Source organism: Macaca mulatta, chromosome 3 (genome assembly GCF_049350105.2).
Source record: "Macaca mulatta isolate MMU2019108-1 chromosome 3, T2T-MMU8v2.0, whole genome shotgun sequence".
Classification (NCBI taxonomy): Eukaryota; Metazoa; Chordata; class Mammalia; order Primates; family Cercopithecidae; genus Macaca; species Macaca mulatta.
The window spans coordinates 173,611,900-173,629,854 of NC_133408.1; the positions used below are offsets into that span (position 1 = coordinate 173,611,900).

The window sequence follows — 17,955 nt, forward strand, 5'->3', positions numbered from 1 at the left end:
TGCTAGGCACTAGGGACACAAAAACTAATAAGAAATCAGCTCTGCCCTCAGAGAACTCATTGCCCTCAGAGAACTCATCATCCAATGTGGGATTCCAGCTTGCAAAAAAGTGTAGAAGGACCAGTTAAAATAGAGGTTGGCAAACGCAAAGGTTATGACCCTTGAGTGCACATTTAAATCACATGGGAAACTATAAAAATTTCTGTTGCCTGGGTCCCACAGCCAAGAGATTGTGATTTACTTGGTCTTGGGTATGGCTTGGGCATCTGGTTTTTAAAATAGCTTCCCCAAGTGATTCTAATGTTTAGTCGAGATTGAAAACCTCTGGTATGGGGGTGGTGAGGCACAAAAAAAGAGGACTCAGATGTACCAAGGGAGGAACTGGGGCAATGCTTGACAAGTAGAGGCAAACAAGGAGGATGAGAAAAAGGCTTTCTAGGCAGAGATGACACACAGAAGCAGGAAATAATAGATCCCATTTGGAAAACTTTGGAATACTCATTATGGGTAATATGTTCAACCAGCATAGGCAAGGGGTTAGCTAGGAATAGTGAACAGACACAAAGGAGAAAAGGAATAGCAGGAGATGAAGCTGAAAAGATAGATGTTCATGGCTTGCTAAGTCTAGCCTTGGTCTTACCTGGAATTAGAAGTCACTGAAGACTTGTAGGAAGGGTTATAACATGATTGGATTTGTAGTTTAGAAAAATGACTCTTCTGACTGATGTGGTGAGTGAACTGATGGTCTTGTAGCTGCAGGCGAGAAGCCCAGTTACAAGGTTATTGCCAAGTCCAGGTGAAAACAGATGAGGGTTAAAATATAGGTTAATAGCAGTGAATCTGGACAGGAAATGACATATTTATTAAGATATTAAGGCGGTGGAATTGGCAGGATGTGGTGACTGGGTAATTAGGATGACTCTGCGTTCGTTCCTGACTTGAATAACAGGATGGCTTGAATAGGGCACATTAGATGCTCAGTGGGAGAGAGAGAGAAGTAGTTAGTAAATTGAGTTCCTGTTGACTCATTTTAACTTGAAATGTGGATGGAACTTTCAAGTAGAGTTCTACAGTAAGCCTTTGGATATGCAGACTGGAAACTTAGAAGAGAGGGCAACCCTAGAGATAATAATTTCAGAGTCATCAGAATATAGGTGGTTCAAGTTGGGCAAGAAGATGACTGCCCAAGTGGGCGATACAGAATTCTGTGGAACACAGCATTTGAAGTACGGATGGAGAAAAAGAGCCGTCAGTCTGGCTAAGAAAGGTTAGGATGGTAGGTAAAGAACATGATATGGAAAGCAAAAGAGTAATATTTCAAGAAGAGAGTAATCAAAAGTGTTGGATGCTTTAGAACAGTCAAAGAGTACAAAGAATAAAATAAAAAGTGCTCGTGGGTTGGCAGAGCAATTTCAATGGAATAATGGTTCTAGAACCCTGATTGCAGTTGATTTAAGACTGGATTTTGATTTCCTGTCAAAAGTTTGGTACGAATAGATTTAAAAAGCCCTTTTCTTGTTTCTAACTTGTAGAAATTCTGGATTAAAAAATTATAACTTTAAAAGCATTTTAAATATGTAACCAAACTCAGACAGATGAAAGAGAATTCTCCAGATGCCATGAATGAAAGAGGAATTAAAAGCCAGAAACAGACAAATGTGGAAGTTGAGTGGGCTACAAAGGTTTCAGGACCACATTTAGAGGTCAAATAGAGGCTAGCATCTTGACATCCTCCAGGCAGTGAGGGAGCTTTATCCGTGCAGAAGTTATGCAAATAACTGTTTCATTCGTATTTCTTAGTTCATTCATGAATGGAACCAAGAAAACTTGGGACTTAAGAAGGAGCTACCCAACCTAGAGTAGAAAAGTAGCCCCTAAAAGAAATCAGAATCCCACACTTCATGTGATATGTGCGAGTAAGAACCTCAATCTGTACTACCTACATAGGGCGAAAAAGCCTTAAGCCAAAAGTAAAAAATAAAAAAAGGCAAAAAAAATTAAAACCCTGTTTGGAACCAGTGAAACTCAAAGGACCCAGAAGAGGGAAATGCAGACTACCTCACAGTGATATCTTGAAAATTCAGGGCAAATGCAAGAGTCCTAAAGAGGATGTCGCACTGAAGTAGAGCTTCCAGACGAAAGTAGCAGACCACATGAGGAAATGCAGCATCATTAGAAAAGAAGGCAAATGCAACAAACAGGACACTTGACATCTATAAGAACTACCAAAGAATATAAAGAATATAAAGCCACTTCATAAAAGGAACTTAAAAATTGTTGTTTTCTAAAACATTCAAGGAGATAAAGAAAAGGGCAGTTTCCATGATGCAAGAACAGGGCAGTGTGGGAGGGAAAAGCCAGTAGATTTGTAAAAGAGGCAAATAGAAAATCTAGAAATGAAAAATATAATAACTAAAAATTTTTCAAAAAGCAGTAGATGGGTTACGTCATAAAGTAGACCTTGGAGAGAGATTTCATGAATGAGAGGTGAGGCAGGGAAGTCAATTAGTGCAGGCTGCTCCTTTGATGAATGCCTTTGAAGGAGAGGGAGCAGCTTTGTTAGAGAGGAATGCAGAGAAGAGATTCATTCATCCAGTCATTTTAAAAATAACAGAGGATTAGGGACTATATAATGGAAAGAGTAAAAATACAGGAAAAAGGGGAGATAGGTCGGGGAAAAAAGATCCCCAAGAGCCTAAGTAGAGGAATTACTGGAAATGAATGAGGGTGAAACAGATTTGAACATATCTTTGTTTGGGATAGGAGGTCAAATATTTGAAAGTATGTAAGTAGATCCCTTCCTTTCTCTGTCAGATAAGGAGGATATGGGGGAATAAGCAATGAGCAGATACAGAAAGGGCAAATGTTTTTTAAAGAAATAGCTACTAAGATAAATGGGGAGATGAGCCTGATCAGAGACAGGTATAAAGAAGTCAGAGAACATTGAGGGTACGCCTGCAACAGAATCTCATATCTGAGGTGGTACCACGCTGTAAGATTGCACCTAGCAGTGCGAGTGTAAGATGGTAAAAGTTAAATTGTTGGATTAGTCCATAAATATTGCAGAAAAGATGCAAGGAAATAACAAAAGAGGGAATAGAAAATAGCAGTAAGAAAGTAATTTGAGAGATTGGAGGGAAGAAGTTTCTGTAATCCAATTTTTGTGTCTGACCATGGTTACTACGAGAAAACGTTTGCTTATAGTGAATTAAAAGAATTCTAGAATCTGTTTTCCTCCTGCCTCACCTAATTTCCCATGCAAGTGTGCCTTGAGCTCATAACTTTAGAATAAGAGAGCAAATAAAGAGCTGTCTTATTTATTCCAGTTATTTTAAAAGAACCAGGGTAATATTGCTCCCTACAACAGTGTTCCCCAACCTTTTTGTCACCAGGGACTGGGGTGGGGTTTGGGGGGAGAAAAGGGGATGGGATGGTTTCGAGATGTAACTGTTCCACCTCAGATGATAAGACATTAGTTTCTCGTAAGGAGCATGTGATCTAGATCCCTCGCATGTGCAGTTCACAATAGAATTTGCACTCCTATGAGACACTGATGCCTCCGCTGATCTGGCGGGAGGGGAGCTTAGGTAGTAATGCTCACTGGCCTGCTGCTTACCTCCTGCTGTGCCGCCCAGGTCTTAACAGGCCACGGACCAGGACCAGTCTGTGCCCCAGGGCTTAGGGACCCCTGCCCTACAACACGAAACTATGTTAACTTAAATCAATCTGTCATGAATCAAGGTTTGTAGGCTTCAGCTTTTTGTTTTTGTTTTTGTATTGTAGAGAGGGTCAATCTATGTTGCCCAGGCCAGTCTTGAACTGCTGGCCTCAAGCAGTCCTCCTGCCTCAGCCTGCCAAAGTGCTGCAGTCATAGATGTGAGCCACTGCATCTGGCCCAGGCTCCACCTTCTTTTGTCTACAAACATTAATTGTCTGCTGGGTCAAGGAGGTATCATACATACATGCCATATATATTGTGTATTTGGAAGTGCAGAATGTCCCCCAGTACCAAAAGAGATTCCTGCCTATGATGAGGGCAGTCTCCTGGAGTCTTGGTCAGTCTCAGAGACTCTGTCACTTCTGTCACCTAGTATTGCTGACGAGGATATTTAGATCATTAAAATTAGTTATAGTGACAAATGTTGAACAGAAAGAAAAGCTTTTTAATTAAATTGAACTTGAACATTTAAGATGAATTTACAGGTAACATTCTGGTAAGAGCAGCGTTAATAGCTAACCCCTGGGCCCTATTAAAAGACTTGAAGCCTGTCAGCTCTAGGTCACTAGTCAGAGCCCGCTGGAGATGGCAGCAATCAAAGGCTTTTTCTGCCTGACATCTGGGGCTCAGGGTTTCTTAATGATGGTAGATTGGCTGTGAAGAGAGGGGCGTCCATAATTCAAACAATACCCTCAACTAGAACTAATTGATAATTTAAACCAAGAAGTCAGAGTACAACCTTTTGTAACACTTCTGTCACCTTTCAAGTACTAGTTATGTTGTCACTTAATAGCATTGTTTAACATGGTTATCCCACTTTTTATTCAAAGATCCCACTTTTTCTTAAAAGATTCCCCCAAAACGTACCATACACTTTTATTTATCCTAAGGGATCAAATACAGTAAGAGGACCTAGTTAGTGTTTTCAACTGTCACAATTACTCAAGAACTAAGAAACTAAGAATGAAATCTAGAAATGCTGTTTCCCAGTAATGTGACTTATTAATGGGTATCACGGACTCCAACTTAGATAATGGATTATGTTCAAAAGAGAGATGAGTGTGATCTCTTTTTTGCAGCAAAGGTAGATGGAAATACTAACTGAATACCAGGCATCATGCTACAGTGTCTCTTTTCTATTGGCTGTGTTTAGGGGTATTGTCCAGTCAGAAGAAAAACTTGTTATCAGTGCATCCTGGGCAAAAGATGATGATATCAGCAGACTCTTGAAATCTCTACCAAACTGGATGAATATGGCTCAACCCAAACAGCTGAGGCCAAAAAGAGAGGAGGAAGAAGATTTCATAAGGTAAAGGGTCCATTTTCTAAGTTGTACTAAACATGGGGAGGAAGCACATCTGTTTAACCAATCTTTTCTTACATGAGATTTCGGCCAATTCTAAAAATCAAACAGCAATTACTTGAACTTAGTAAAATCTATTTTCCTCCTGCCTCACCTCATTTCCCATGCAAGTGTGCCTTGAGCTCAACACTTCAGAAGGAAAAACATTAATGTGAGTCAAATTTGGAACATTGCTAAATTGGGTTAAAATACCTCTTAATTTATAGGTTCTTCTTTCCTCTTAGAGGAAAAATAGAATTCATTCATTCATTCATTCAGCAAAGCTGTTTATCGCCCCCATATGGGCCATACCCTTTCAAACATGAGAGTAAGATAAATTTGTGTCCATACAGAATATGTTATGATTGTTCTTAACATGTTCTTCAGTCCATAAAACTGTTTGTTGGGCTTTCTGGAAAACACAAATGTGCTTCCTGTGTGTGTGTTCACGTACTTTGTATCATCTGTGATTGTTTTCTGTGTTTTAACAAAAGTAGAGTCTTTCTTTTAACTTTGTCACTCAACATTTGCCTTTATTCAATTTAAATTATTTACTTAGCCATGAAAATGTGGCCTCATTTGATGAAGCTACTCATTTCCATATGGCTGGCTTGCCACAGTGAAACATTTTCACCTCTGTCACTTTAGAGCTGTGTAAAGTAGAAAAACAATGGTGGTAATACTTTGTCACATCAAAGTTAGGTTTAATATTATTTTCTTTTGCCTAAGTGAATTGAATAAGTGGTAAAAATAAAATAAAAGCATTTTAAGGAAACAAAGACTAGAAGAGGAATAAAAGGAGTAATGGCCCATGTTTTAATTCATCACAGAACTGTGTTCTTGTCTTTCTCTCTCTCTCTCAAACTGTGTAACTGTAGACAAATCTTTACTGCTCACAAAGTTAACCTATAATCATACACTGTAGTGTCATATTTTTACCAACATTTTAATATGAAAATTTTCTATAGCGTCATGTTAAACTTTTTCAAAACCATGACACGCAAAAGTGCATGTGTAATTTAACCTAAATTCTTCCTGTTTATGTTTTTCTTCCTTATTTTTCACAGTATCTGAAAGAAACTTGTTAGCTAGTTAATTATATAAGAAAACTCTCTCTCTCACCACCTTCATTTTTTGAAGGAGCAATTTTAGGTTTACAGAAAAACTTGGACAAAAAGTACAGAGTTGCCATAGATCCCCTTACACCTCCACCAACCATTTCCTCTGTTTTTAACATCTTGCATTCATGTGGTATATTTGTTATAATTGATGAGCTAATACTGATACAATATTAATGACTAAAGTCTGTAGTTTACATTAAGGATCATTCTTCATATTCTAAATATATGTGTTTTGACACATGTATAAAGGAATACATCCACCATTATAGTATTATGCAGAATAATAATTTTGCTGCCCTAAAAACTTCCTATGTTCTCCTATTCATCCCTCCCTCCCTCGACACCCTGAACCCCTGGCAACCACTGATCTTTTTATTACCTCCATAGTTTCGTCTTTTGCAGAACGTTATACAGTTGAAATCATACAGCATGTTTCCTCTTGGGAATGACTCCTTTTGCTTAGCAATATGCATTTAAGTTTCCTCCATGTTTTTTTATGGTATTATTGCTCATTTCTTTTTAACTCTGAATTATGTTCCATTTCATAGATGTACTACTTTATTCACTCATCTATTGAAGGATATCTTAGTTGCTTTCAAGTTTTGGCAATTATGAACAAAGGTGCTGTAAATAATTTGTGTACTGGTTTGTGTGTGGATGCAAGTTTTTAACTCATTTGAGTAAATACCAAAGATTGTGATTGCTGGATCATAAGGGTAAAGTATGTTTAGTTGTATAAGAAACTGCCAAAATGTATTCCGAAGTGGTTGTATCATTTGACATTCCTAACAGCAAGGAACAAGAGCTCCTGTTTCTCCACATCCTTGTCAACATTTGATGCTGTCAGTGTTTTGGATTTTAGCCATTCTTATGAATGTCTAGTGATATCTCATTGTATTAGCAATTTCCTAATGACATGATGTTGAACATCTTTTCATATGCTATTTGCTGTCTGTATATCTTTGGTGAAGTGTTTATTCAGATCTTTTGCCTACTTTTTAATTGGATTATGGATATTCTTGTCCAGTTTTAAGAGTTATTTGTATATTTTGGGTAGCAGTCCTTTATCTGATAAGTATTTTGCAAAGATTTTCTCCCAGCCTGTGGTTTGCCTTTTCATTCTCTTCACGATGTCTTTTGCAGAGGAGAACTTTTAATTAAGTCCTACATATTTTTTTGTGAATTGTGCTTTTCTGTTTTCTCTTGTTTTAATTATTTTATATGATCCCATTTTTCTTGTCTTTTACCATATTAGTTATACTTCTTTTTTTACTCCTTGCATTCGTAGTATACATTTATAACTAATCCAAGTCTGCTTTCAATAACACTGTACCACTACACACTACACTATACACTACAAGTAAGAATTAGAAAGGTTTATTTTTACCTTCGTTTATTCCTTCCCTAATGCTCCTCCTTTCTCAGTGTAGATCCAGGTTTCTGATCTGTATCAATTTTCTTCTCTCTGAAGAACTTCTTTTGACATTTCTTGCAAGACAGATCTACTGGCAGCAAATTCCTTCAGTTCTTATTTGTCTGAGAAAGTGTTTATTTTTTCTTCACTGAAAGGATAATTTCACTGGGTACAGAAATCTAGACTGATGTATTAGTCAAGGTTTTGCAAAGAAACAGACCTAATAGGATGGAGGAATGGATAGACAGATAGATTGATTGACTGATTATAGGAATTAGCTCATTAAATTATGAGGCCAAGAAGTTCCACCATCCACCATTTGCAAGCTGGAGAACAAGGAAAGTCAGTGGTGTAATTTATTCCAAGTCCAAAGACCTGAGAACAGGGGTGGAGGGTGGGGCTAGTGTAAGTCATGGAGTCTGAAGGCCTGAGAACCAGGAGCTTCAGTGTATGAGGACAAGAGAAAATGGATGTCCTGCTCTAGCATGCAGAGAAGGACTTCACCCATCTCCACCTTTCTGTTCTATCCAGGCCCTCAGTGGATTGGATGATACCCATCCATGTTGGTGGGGGAGGATCTTCTTTACTAAGTCTACTGATTAAAATGCTAATCTCTTCTAGAAACACCCTCACAGACACACCAGAAATGTTATACCAGTTATCTGAGCATCTCTTAGCCCAGTCAAGTTGACATATAAAATTAAACATCACAATTGATTGTTGTTGTTTTTTTGTTTTAACAATTAAATGTTTCATTCCACTCTCTTCTTGCCTGCATGATTTCTGAAGAGAAATCTGATATAATTCTTGCCCTTGTTCCTCTATAGGTTTTTTCTGCCTCTGGTTTCTTTAAAGATTTTTTTCGTCTTTGATTTTGTGTACTTTGAATATGATATGCCAAAGTGTAGAATTTATGGTGTATATCCTGCTTGGTGCTTTCTGAGCCTCCTGAATCTGTGGTTTGGTATCTCTAATTGATTTGGGGTAATTTTCAGTTACTCTTGCTTCAAATATTTCTTCTGTTCCTTTTTCTCTTTCTTCTCCTTCTGATATTCCCATTATGCATATGTTATACCTTTTTAAACTGTCTTATAGTTCGTGGATCACATGTTTTTTAACTGTCTCAGAGTTCTTAGATATTCTGTTGTTTTGTTCTTCTTTTCTCTTTCTGGCTCAGTTTTGAAGGTTTCTATTGACATTTCTTCAGTGTCTCCAGTTCTTTCCTTGGCCATATCCAGTCTATTGCTGAGCCCATTGGAGGCATTCTTCATTTTTGTTACCCAGTGTTTTTTATTTCTAACATTTCCTCTTGATTCTTTCTTAGAGTTTTCATCTCTTCTTGCATTACCTGTAGTTTGCTTTTTATTGGATATCTATTTATTATATATACATACTTTTAATGAAGCATAATAAATATGTGAGAAGGTGCACATATCAAAGTCACAACTGTGCCAATTTTTACACTTTTCTCTTTCGTAACCAATCCTCAGATCAAGAAATAGAAGATTAGCAATAAGAAATAGAACATAGCAACAAAGGGCCTTCTTGTCCTCCTTCCTTCTAGTTACTGCCTGCCTCTTGAAAAGTTACCCTAGCTGACTCGTAACTACTAGACTAGTTTAATCTATTTTTGGACCTTATGTAAATGGAATCATGCAATTATATACGTTTTTATTTTTATGACAGTCTTCTTATGTTGCACATTATGTGAGCAAGATTCATCCATATTGTTGTATATAGGTTCTCATTACTCCATAGTCTATATTGTATTTCATTATGTTACTGCAACAAAGTTTTTAAACAATTTATACGTGTGTGTGTCTATGTGTGTGTATGTATGTACATGTGATTGTGTATTCATACAGACATCATTCTGATGGGCACTTGGAACTATTTCAGATAGTGCTGTTGTGAATATCCTGGGGGTTTGTGATAACCATATATATGCATTTTGGTTGGGTATATCCTAGGAGTAGAATTTCTGGGTAATAGAGTATGCATATGTTGAGTTTTAGTATACACTGCCAAATAATTTTCCAAAGTGGTAGTAAGAGTTTGTACTTTTTTTTTTCTTTGAGACAGAGTTTCGCCCTTCGCCTAGGCTGCAGTGCAGTGGTGCAATCTCAGCCCACTGCAACTGCCGCCTTCTGGTTTCAAGAGATTCTCCTGCCTCAGCCTCCCAAGTAGCTGGGATTACAGGCGCCCACCACAATGCCCAGCTGATTTTTGTGTTTTTAGTAGAGTCGGTTTCACCATATTGGCCAGGCTTATCTCGAACTCTTGACCTCGTGATCTGCCCACCTCGGCTTCCCTTATAGTGTTGTATGAGAGTTCTAGTTGCCCCATATCTCACCAGCACTTAATTTTTTATTTTAGCCAGCCCAGTAGGTTTATAAGGGTATCTCGTTGTCGTTTAATATGCATTTATCTCTTGAACAATGAACTTGAATACTTTTTTATGTGCACTTACATATTTATTGGCCATTTGAATATCCTCTTTGGTAACATATTTGTTCAAATCTATTGCCCATTTTAATTACCTTGCCTGTCTTTAGTGACTTTTAAGAGTTCTTTGCATATCTGGATGTAACATATTTGAGATAGATAGATAGATCGACCGACCAACAGATCTTCTCCCACTGTACAGGTTGCCGTTTTTACTCTCTTAATGGTGTCTTTTACTAAACAGACTTTTTAAAGTTTTAATGAATTGAATTTGTTATTATTTATGGACAGGACATTTTGAGTCTATTTAAGAAACCTGTGATATACCAAAGTCACAGAGGTGTTTTCTTCTAAAACTTTTATCGTGCTGAACCTATTTTCCCTGCATCTGATAGAAATGATAAGCTCTTACATTTTTATTTCCTCTGCCTGTTCTCTTCCCTTCATCTGCATCATGTTGTCATGACTATAATGTAGAGAGTAACTTGAGGGGTTTTTTTCTATCAAGACAGGTAAAGAATGATTGAGAGATCGTTAGAGCCCTGAGTAGAAATAATTAAACTGACCTTAGGACAGAGGTCAAGCCACAAGGCTCCACTCTTTCACAGTATTGCCATAATATTTTCCCACTGCCAGATTTTGAAGACACCTGGGTGAACATGTCCCCACTCGTTCTCTGTAAGCATACTCACCTAACTACAGCTGTCAACCTTAATAGTTGCACTACAAGCAGTTTCTGGAAGAAAAAATATTTTTTCCCAACTTTGCAGATTATTTTAAATGACTAAATATCTTCTTCTTCTTGTCCCTCAGCCTATTTTTGTGTAACTCCTTAATTGTATTCGATGCTTAGCAATGGGATTTTCCATAAGTCTTATGAGGTATCTTCAGTAGTTTAAATTGAAGGGAATGCTTTCTAGCCTCATTCCAGAAGAGAGAATACTGATCCAAAGAAATGAGCTTTTACCACCTCATGCTTCTGATTTAGAAAAGCTAGAATCAAGGTCCTGGCTTTCTTTATTCTCATTTTGCTCACTGAGTTATATCACTTTCCATCTTAAATTTGAAGGCAAAACAAATTAAATGTATATTTTTTAATGCGTGAAGTAAAATGTAATCTTAAGTGTATAACCAAATGTAATGTTATATCTCATTATATACCATCCCAGATCAAAATATACAATTTTTCTAGTATCCCCAAAAGTCTTGCTCTCAGAGTAACCACTAGTCTGACTTTCATCACCATAGTTTAGATTTACTTGTCTTTTAATTTTATATAAATTTAATCATAGCATCTGATTTATTTTGTTCAATATTATGCCTAAAGGATTTATCCACGTTTTTGCTTATAGACATGGCTTGAAAAACAAAACTATATTTGCCTTAACAAAAGAAAAGTAACTTTTAGGTCTATTTGTTATATGATTGACTCTTTCCTTTTAACCTGTTATATTCTCTATCCCAATTAGAAGTTTAAAGCAAAGGTAAGTAGAAGAGGACACTCTTCATTGGTATTCCAATGCGGTAGACTTGACAGAGTGCCTTGATTTAGCACTTTAGAGTACCATAGAATATGGCATGAGCCAAAAAGACTGAAAAGTCACAATTTCCCCCTGTAATTAGTTTTTAAAGCTCAGAGGGTTGCTTGGCACATAGATGAATATAGAATCCAGTGCCCTTTGCATTGAATAAAGGTTATGTTCCCTTCATTACTAAATGAGGCTCTTTTCTATTCTTGTTTTTTAACTAAAAAATAAAATGTATTATTTCCAGGCTTAACTTTGAATGGAGGGAGGAAAAATAGGTCAAGCAAGGGCTTTCATAGAAAAAAGGAAAATAGCAAATATCCTTTTATTCCCAAAGAAGCTGAAAGCAGGCTTTCTAGCCCATTGTCTTTGCACCTGGCATATATATGTATATATTTATCCTTTTGAGATCAATGAGTATCTGCTGGTAAAAGGCATTCCTGCTTTCTGGAGATGTAATTAACAGAAGGGATAAGGTGTTGGGGGAAGCAAAGGGGACAGGGAAGGAGCTAGGGAGGCCATGTGTATTAGAAAAACAGCAGCCGCCCCGTCCCCCCAAAATTGTTACCCCCATTTCATTCATACCCTGAATGAAAGAAGAAGAATCAGTTCTCTAGAGCCGGGTTTGAAAATCCTTAAGTGGATAGGTGTGATTGGCAGGACCTGGAGCAGAATTTTCAGGTGCTAAAGGTCAAGCAAGATATAAAACCTACAGATTAGTCTTAAAAGATGCACAATAAATAATTAAGATTGTGCATGTAATCCCAGCACTTTGGGAGGCTGAGGTGGGTGGATCACGAGGTCAGGAGTTCGAGACCAGCCTGACCAACATGGTGAAACCCCGTCTCTACTAAAATAGAAACAAAATTAGCCTGGAGTAGTGGCACATGCCTGTAGTCCCAGCTACTCAGGAGGCTGAGGCAAGAGAATTGCTTGAACTCAGGAGACGGAAGTTGCAGTGAGCTGAGATTGGGCCACTGCACTCCAGCCTATGTGACAGAGCGAGACTCCGTCTCAAAAAAAAAAAAAAAAAAAAAAAAAGAATTAAGATTGTTCAGTCTATTCCAACAGTCACAGCAATTAGCGTTGTCAGTGCCTGGCGCTGTACAGCAGCAGTACAAAGTTTCAGGAATTATTCTTCCTACTCAACATATGAGGAAATTGAGGTGCAGAAGAAGTAAATGACTTCCCCAAAAACACAGCCACTAAGTGACAGAGCTAGAATTTGACTCTAGGTAATCTGACTTCCAGAGCCACCACACTATGACTGACCAGCCTAAAAATGGATCAGGAATTTGCGGATTTTGACATTTGAATTATTCCTTCATTTTCATTGATCATCACAATCTTGACTGATATTTGATTCATTTTATGCTAATGTCAGAGACATTTATCATATAAGCATTTTGACTCTAGATTTTGTTTTCTATGGTATTCATTATATTATACCTAACGTATTATATTGTTACCGAATGTGTTACAATGTATTATATTGTTATAGGTTCTCTCCCTTCCAATAACAGGTTGTTAAACAGAACATCCAGCTGTATTTGGAGGAAAAACAATACATTGAATCTAGGTGCTTTAAAACTGCTTGTCTTATTTTCCTCTGAGTTATATGTCTGACTAATCAATGCAAAGAAAAAATAATAATCATTGTTGAAAAGAAGATGGGGGAATGAAATATAAAAATGATATAAAATAAATTATATAGGTTTTGGATGGAGGGTGATGCAGTCCTGAATAGGGAAGAGAGACTAAAGGACATTTTGTAGCTATTTGTAGTTATTGAGTTATTCAGAAAACAACTTTTCTATTTTGTCTGGAGAATCAGATGAGTGGTATGTTTATTATGACTACCTTTTGGGGTTTTATGAAATTAGGAAGTCAACATGATTAACAGCAAAATATTCGTTTCCAGCAAGCAAGATGGTTGATCTTAAGTTATTATTTGACGTGAGTCATATGTTAAGTGTTCAGTGAAAAAGGAATAAAAGCAGAAAGCAGGTTTGCACTTTTACTTTTCTTCTGTGGAATCCTTTTAGTATAGGTCCTCATACCATAGGTCCTCAGTAAATGTTGAATGAATGAGAAGGATCAGCTAGTCCTCAAATGAAAGGAATAAAATGTAAAAACAAAAAAAATGAGGAGGCCTCAGGCTTCAGTGAACTCTCTAAAAGTTACATGCATAGTAAGAAATTCCCTTTGGAAAGTCACTGGCCTACATTCGGTCCTCAACAACATTATTAACTAGTTTGTTTTGTGTTTGTCCTTAGTAGTTCTTTATACCTCTTCAATTTTTTCATCCAATTCAGATTACACAATTCTAAGAGAAGCAGAACTCTAGCAGGGCTAGGAATGTGTTTAGATGAGGAAATTATATGAATAAAGTAGAACACAAATGATTCTCAGAAAAGTTCCTGTTGGAAATTTGAAAGGTTCTCAACGTAATATAAGCCACAGCTGTTAAAAGGTTCCAGCTAACTATAACTACCAAAGAATCTTTAGATAAGTTTGAAGGAGTAAATGAAAGGAGTGCAGCAGGAAAAAAAAGACTTTAGCTGTCTTGAACAAAATGTTCATATTTATGTTCATAAATTGGAGACATTTATTTCATTATATCTGGATGCTTAATATAACTTTTAAAATATAATTATAAAAGGAAAGACAAATCAGAAAACATGAATATATTAAATAAGTGCAAGAGTAGAAAATGCTTTACTAAAATATTTTCTTTGCCACAGTTAAATGAGGTGAAGGTCGTAGATGGATATAGGATGCTGCCAGGCAAGTCTGGATGAGAAGCTGACTTAAATCTCAAAACTAAACAAAAAAGACAGGTCATTAACTGGAGACTCAGCTGCAAACATATCAATTAATGTTCAAGATGATTGAATTAGGCATTTTGTTATTATATGAAAATGATACCATTCTTGTTAGCATAAGATTGGCAGTAAATGGAAAAAAACAAAATGTAAAATCTCCTCTACACATCACATTAATGCTAGTGTATTTGGACAATTATTTGAGAATTATAATTATCTGTTAGTATCATTAAAGTGTTACTAATTTATTTTCTACATTTCATTTTTTATTTAATTTCAGATATAATTATTTAATTTTTTTCCATTCAAGTGGACATTTAATTCCATTCCTCTTTCATTTGAGGCTTAATAAAAGAAAAAAATGCAATTCTCCCAAGGTAGTCCCACTTAGCCCTTGAGAAAGACAGGCTGGCAGTGGTCACCTGTGCTGTTGTGGTGGTGGGCGCAGGATGCCTGTGATCAAGCCTTGGGTAGGTTGCAGGCAGAAGTGTTCCGAAGACAAGGTCAAGTGGTGAGACGGTCTAGAAGCACTACCAAAAGCCCGTGCCTGCTGTAGGCTTTGCCCCGCTCTGTCTCTGCTGATGCCTGTTCTCTGCTGCAAGCTGAAATTCCCTGCCCGGGGGTGAAGGACCATTTACCTCCTTACATCTGTCGTTCTCTCCTTGTTGAATTGTTTCCACTTCCTAGTCCACCATCCTCTTTCATACTCACCTTTGCCATCAAGATTCAGCTCTGGTATCAACTCCTCCAGCATCTCCTCCCAGAAACCCTCCTCCTGCTCCACAATCCACCCTGCTCCCCTCGCTCACAGTCTGTGGGTGAGTCAAACAAGTAAGCAGACTCTTAGTAGTGTGGTGAGTACTACTGCTGGAGGGAAAAATATGGATAAACCTACACAGAAGAGGCCAGAGAACTAAAAAGCATACTATAACTACATTAGAAAGACAAAGGGGATGGAATTGGAGCTCAGGGAAGGTGGTCCTCACCCATCCATCAAGCAAGAGGTCAGAACACAATGTCTAAAATTAACATCAACAAGTAGCCGTTTCAACAGATTCTTCAGAGAGATGGCGAAAGTCACTGAAAGAATTTTAGAAAGAGCAGTACCTTTTTTTTTTTTTTTTTTTTTTTTTTTTTTTCAGAAAGCGTCTCCATCTGTCGCTTAGGCTGGAGTGCATTGGCGCGATCTTGGCTCCCTGCAACCTTCGCCTCCTGGGTTCAAGCGATTCTTCTGCCTCAGTCTCCCAAGTCACTGGGACTACAGGCACTCACCACCATGCCCGGCTAAGTTTTGTATTTTTAGTAGTGATGGGGTTTCACCATATTGACCAGGCTGATCTTGAACTCCTGACCTCGTGATCCATCCGCCTTGGCCTGCCAACATGCTGGGATTGTAGGTGTGAGCCACCACGCCTGGTTACAGTAGTACCTTTTTAAACAGTTATATGTGGTTGTTTCTGGGGCACAAGACTGAGACTGGGGAGTGGTAGGACAGTGGGGTCACTACTGATTCATGTAGGTTATTTAACCATGGGTAATTATTCCTTTGGTTTAGAATTGTTATTTGCTTTAAAAATAATTCTCCACATATCCTCAAACCCTGTGACTGCTCTGATAGTTCCCTGCTGCTCCCAAATACATTGTTGTTCTAACACTTCTATCCCAGAGAAAAAAATGGATCATCTTAAGCCATTTTCACTTTTTTGCCAATTTTACACAAAGCATTTACTCTTCTGTATAGTATCTGTTTTTTTTTTTTTCTTTCCAACTTTTATTTTAGATTCAGGGATATGTATGCAGGTTTGTTACATGGGTAAATTGCGTGTCATGGGGATTTAGTGTACAGAATATTTTATCACCCAGTTAAGAAATATAGTACCCTATGGGTAGTGTTTTGATTCTAACCCTCCTTCTACCCTTCACCTTCAAGTAGGCACATGTCTACTGTTCCCTTCTTTGTATCAGTGTGTATCTCATTTTGCCCCTGCCAAGGTTCACATCTCTCTCTTCCTTCCTCCTAAAACCCCCTTCCCTACTCATTCCTCATCCCTTCTCTTCTCTGTTCCAAGAGAAAAGAAACCTTACCTGATACTTCGTTTCTTTTGCCTGAGGTCAATTGTTTAATATCTCTGCTCTGAACAGATATCAGTTCTTCAAGAGGAAATCATGTGGCGATTTGACAGATAACCAAGACAGTCAATAAGCTGGTATCCTCAGGGGAAGGAGTTCAATGCTGTGTAAAGTATGGCTTTTAAACCCATACTCATTCTCAGTAGTGGAAAAACCAGAGTATTATGTGTTCAACTTATAATAAGTGATTATTGGTTATTTTGCTCCTATCACCTGGTAATCTATTTTGAAGTTCAGGAATTCTTTGTGGAAAGTTATTGTTATAATTATGCACTGTATAATGCATATTATACAGTGACTCCTGGCAGAAAAACTGCATACCTACAGAAGTCCTAGCACCTAAAGAAAAAACATGAACCTAATTGTTTATACCTAGTGTTGCTTGACAATTTCTATGAAGCAAAGCTAGTGGCCAAGCTTATTTGAGTGTCTTAGCTAAAGAAAGATGCATTCTTTTTCCAAGCTCGTAGAGCATTTCCATGCAATTGTGTTCCAAGTCTACATATCATAACTCTGAGCTGGTGCTGTCAGCATCAAAGTACTACATGCTGCTTTACAGTTAGGTTTTTGCTTAGTTTCTAGTATCAGTTTTCACGGAATTTTTTCACTGTCTTTACCCACTGATACATCAGTGTACTCTTCTGCTTGGTACCAAAAACGGGGATACAAAACGTGGAGAAACGCTGAGACTGAGCCTGGGGTTCCTGACCCCCTGTGCCGCTAACTCCCCGTGTGTCCCTTCCTCCTCTGCACCTCCAGCTCTTCCTCTGTAAACGACAACCTGTGAGTCTCCAACTTACTGGCTGTTTTTTTTAAGTGATGTTTGTGTGTGTGTGTGTATGTGTTTATGTGTATTTATTTGTTTTAACTAGCTTATTAGGTCATATTTAACATCCCGTAAAGCTATGTTTTTAAGTCAGATATTTATGCTTCAGAGTAAGTTGGAACCCCTTGTGTAGTCACCTAATGTATTTCTACCCATTTTGTGGAACTTTGAATATAATCGTACTATTTTTAGTTACTACTTTGGGTTCTAGTTTACATTTATGGCTTTTTTTTTTTCAAACATTCGTCATTTATTTGATGTCTCAGAAACAGAACCTCCAATTGTAAAGCTGTTTTAAAAGAAAATTGTGTCAATTTTTTGATAATTACTATTTTCCAATGAGGTTTCCAGAAAAACAGTATCATACAACCAAAAGCTGCCTGTAATTACTTTTGAAGGATCCAGTTCTTAGATAAACTCAGGATTCAACACTGATATCAAAGATGTAAGGTTAATGACCAGAGTGCCTAGCCAGTTTTATTGTTCTAGAATTTAAGTGTTTAATGACAGGCATCAAATGAGTCACACAGGAGTGGCTCAATAAATACTTGTTGAATGAATGTATGTCTGTATTCATGTGCTACTTGATATATAAGTAATGGATTCAA

General features: G+C 37.5%; 1 protein-coding gene across 3 annotated transcripts in view; it reads left to right on the top strand.

Moving 5' to 3' along the window:
• Positions 1–17,955, top strand: part of EXOC4 (exocyst complex component 4) — an 815,224-nt gene that overhangs the window by 660,509 nt on the left and 136,760 nt on the right. For all 3 annotated transcript variants that reach the window (XM_015134944.3, XM_015134942.3, XM_077997361.1), the window contains one exon: positions 4,872–5,027. In XM_015134944.3, the coding sequence (XP_014990430.1) occupies positions 4,872–5,027 (156 nt within the window). The remainder of the gene's footprint in view (positions 1–4,871; positions 5,028–17,955) is intronic.